At 31.5% G+C, this 3,408-nt stretch overlaps 1 protein-coding gene across 1 annotated transcript; it reads right to left on the bottom strand.

The window, feature by feature from the left end:
- Positions 1 to 1,627: 1,627 nt before the first annotated feature.
- LOC113871830 (transcription factor bHLH36-like) lies at positions 1,628 to 2,644 on the bottom strand. Its single transcript, XM_027508927.1, has 4 exons — positions 2,400 to 2,644; positions 1,962 to 2,306; positions 1,753 to 1,825; positions 1,628 to 1,662 (listed from the first exon to the last, which is right to left on the bottom strand). The coding sequence occupies exons 1-4, from the start codon at positions 2,595 to 2,597 to the stop codon at positions 1,628 to 1,630; spliced, it is 651 nt and encodes a 216-aa protein (XP_027364728.1). The 5' UTR covers positions 2,598 to 2,644.
- Positions 2,645 to 3,408: the final 764 nt, after the last annotated feature.

Below are 3,408 nucleotides of genomic sequence, written 5' to 3' on the forward strand. Positions count from 1 at the left end.
ACTTAAGTTTTTTGTTATGGATCTGCATTTTATTAATTAAATTTCTAATAAACTTGAGCTGTAATCAATGCCTGTTTCTGCAATGGTAAAGCATTAGTAACATTTGTATACCTATTTACTCTTATGTTGGGAACTTAGATTGAAAGACCTACAAGACATTTTAATTAAATGAAAAGAATATACATGATTGTTCTCTTACAGAGGTATTTTATTTTGGCCCTGACCTTTTCAACATGGATCTATAGAATCAATTGTTTAGCCTTAATTAGGAGCTTAATCTCTAAAGGCAAAACTTCAATAAGACCATAAGTTAACTTTCTTATGCAACAGTTATATATATATGAAAAATGCTTAGGTAGGCACTGATTATCTTTTCATCTTCTAACACTCAATTCATTTGATAAACATAAAGATGTTGTTTAGATTGATACTTTCTAAGCATAAATTCTCGAACTCAACACCAAATGTTCCACAAAATAAATAGCTATAGCATACTAATATGGTAGGTATTGCGCAAACTGTAAATATTACTCGCAACATGTTCGTGGGCTGACATACTATATTCAAGTCACGCCCTAAACCTTCCTTCTACGGTGATGTTATTGTACAATTAAAATTAACTTTCATTTACTTCCTATCAGTATTGCTCCTCGATGGTCTAGACTAAAGACAAAATTTAAATGTAATATTATCGATATTATTGTACTATTTTAGATTAAGGTTAAAGTTTTGTCTTAATAATTCATGTCAACTTTTAATATTAACTTTTATTACATGCATGGTTTATAAGATAAAATTTTAATTAAAAAATATTTGTAATTATTTAATTAAGTTTTGTCACTGTGTATCACTATTTAATAGGCTATAAGGTTGAATCTGCTCTTCTTTTGCTTTTAGATCAGTGTGTACTGAATGAATATGAAATTTTGATACGATGAGATGAAGTTCAAATATGTGATTGTAGCAAAATGCTACTAAGTAAGAAGAAATCAACAACCTGAAGTTTGATGTCAGAACTCTGCGCTACAGAAATATGCCAAGACAAAAAACAAAAAGCAGTGAATAGACATATCCATTCGTTTCCCCAATTCAATTTTTGTCATAAAGATCAAAGGCGCAGTTGCTAGGAAGGAATGAAATGGATAGCAAAATTTAATAATGCCATTCCTTCGGTTTCTACTATAGCAACACAGGCACCCTAAATTCCTAACAACTTCATTGAGATTCTATTTACATTCCTTCCTATAATTAAACTACTTAATTATAACAGTTCATTGAGTTGCTGTAGTATTCCAATTATTGTCGTCACTGATACTGATCAATCAAATTGATAAGTGCCGCCGTATATGTTATCAACTAGCTATTTACAATGTGCTTTTAAAAAATATTGAATTCAGAAATCAGAAAGTGAATGCAAAACATGCATGACAAAGATCAATGAGCTCGTGGAATACTGCATGACCATTATGTACTTAAAAATCTTTCAACTGGATTCACTTTAGACTAACTACACCAGTGTACAATGGCAGATAACATCTATTGGAACAATAACATGTACAAATGATTAAAGTTATTAGTCTATGAGATCAGAAATTTCACCACACAATACACCTTTCTCAAGATATCATCAGTTTTCAGGTTCCGACAGCCTCTCCTCCAAACCTACAATTGCAACAAATGATGATATAAACCTTCAGACAAAACCAAATATAAAAGAAACATGAAAATCTTGTAAAAATCATATAGCATTACCTGAAGATGATATTGCTTCGATAAGATTTCTTTGCAGTTCAGTGTAATTACTCCCTGTCATCATATGTGGATCCTTCAAAGTGAAGATTATAAAAAGATATCAATAATATTAAAAAAATTAAACTACAGACATCATTAGTACTACATTCTCAGTGACAATAAGCAATTAATTAATCTTATATATATATATATATATATATATATGGTACCTCTGATCGGACAGTGTGTATGAACCTGCCATCTTCTGTTTTAATGGAAGTACAGTTGACCACATCAAGCCCTTCTTTAACCACTATGTCTAGCACACTTGATAAAGTAAACACATATTTCCTGAAGCTATAACTACACTTAATCTGAACACCTCCTGGACAAGGATGAACAATGACATGTATTGGAGAATGAGTAGTAAAGTTTCCAGTATCAGTGCCAAAAGGACTTAAATTAGACAACTTCATTAACTCATCCTTCTTGGCTTGCAACTGTTTCACCTTATTTTGAAGGTACTTGATATATTTCGTACCCTCGTGCATGTGATCAGAAATTGAGCGTTTTCCCTGATGATGGTCATCAAGATATATATATATTCAAAATATTGTAATGCAATGATAATATATAGCTTAACTTACATGTGTGTCTATGGGGTTTACCTTAATATATTCTAAAGGAAGAAGAGATCTAAAGGTGGTGCATAGCTTGGCCATTTCTTGTCTTCTTTGTTTTTCGATCTCCCTATGCATATGCTTCTTGTTTTCATCTATGGCGGTAATCTTGTAATCTTTTGTTCCCCAATCAGGTAACTTTTCTCGCTGCTTGCCCTTAATTCCCCTTTGACTTGTAAAAGGCATTAGAGCACTACTGCCATCTATCACAGGATCATTCAAGATCTGATCTTCTGGGGTTGTTTGGATTGGTAGGGAATAATAATTAGCAGATGAAATCGGAAAGTACAACTCATCACTTGGGTGTAAAGGGTTCATCGCAATCTGCTTTGAGCTCAGAAGATATACTAGTACAAGAAAATCGAAGTATATTTGGTTGTTAGGGTTTCAGATCACTTCCCATTTGACTGATATATGGTAGGATCCCCAAATCCTCTCTAGTATAAGATAAGAATCCATCACACACCTGCCATATCAATGCTCGTTTCTATTTCTTTTGCTTTTGTCTTTTTGTTTATAAATTAATGTTATCGTGGGACATGGTGTTTGGTCTACTTTTGTTGTCGACTATCCTTTTTTTTTTTTCAATGTTTAAAATTAAGAAAAGAGAATGCGAAATTTATCAAACAAATATTGATATATTAATCATACTAGTTAAAATCAAATTTTATCAATCTATTTGAAATTGGTATGGATTTACTTACCCAAATTTAATTTAAACAATTCTAAAATGATTTTGTCGGTTGGTACGTTGTGAATCGAATCCAAACCTTGAAATTATTCCAAGCATATAAGGTGGCTACAAATTGTCTCCTTTATTGAACAGAATGAAAAAAAAATCCATATACAGTGTTTGCAGTATTATTATTACACGAGGTACATGAAATATTTACTTCATAACTTAAGTCATTTAATTTGTTTTTCTTGTTGACCCTATTGATACTCTAATTACCAAGATTTTAATTTATGAAGTTAAATTTTTATTCTTACCTCATCC

Source organism: Abrus precatorius, unplaced genomic scaffold (genome assembly GCF_003935025.1).
Source record: "Abrus precatorius isolate BTA unplaced genomic scaffold, Abrus_2018 Scaffold7, whole genome shotgun sequence".
NCBI classification, from domain to species: Eukaryota; Viridiplantae; Streptophyta; class Magnoliopsida; order Fabales; family Fabaceae; genus Abrus; species Abrus precatorius.

Coding starts and splice junctions, on each gene's coding strand:
- LOC113871830 (XM_027508927.1), bottom strand. CDS start 2,597: ATGCCTTTTACAAGTCAAAGGGGAATTAAGGGCAAGCAGCGAGAAAAG. Junction 2,307..2,399: donor TTCCTTTAGAATATATTAAG/GTAAACCCCATA, acceptor GACCATCATCAG/GGAAAACGCTCAATTTCTGA. Junction 1,826..1,961: donor TACACACTGTCCGATCAGAG/GTACCATATATA, acceptor TTCACTTTGAAG/GATCCACATATGATGACAGG.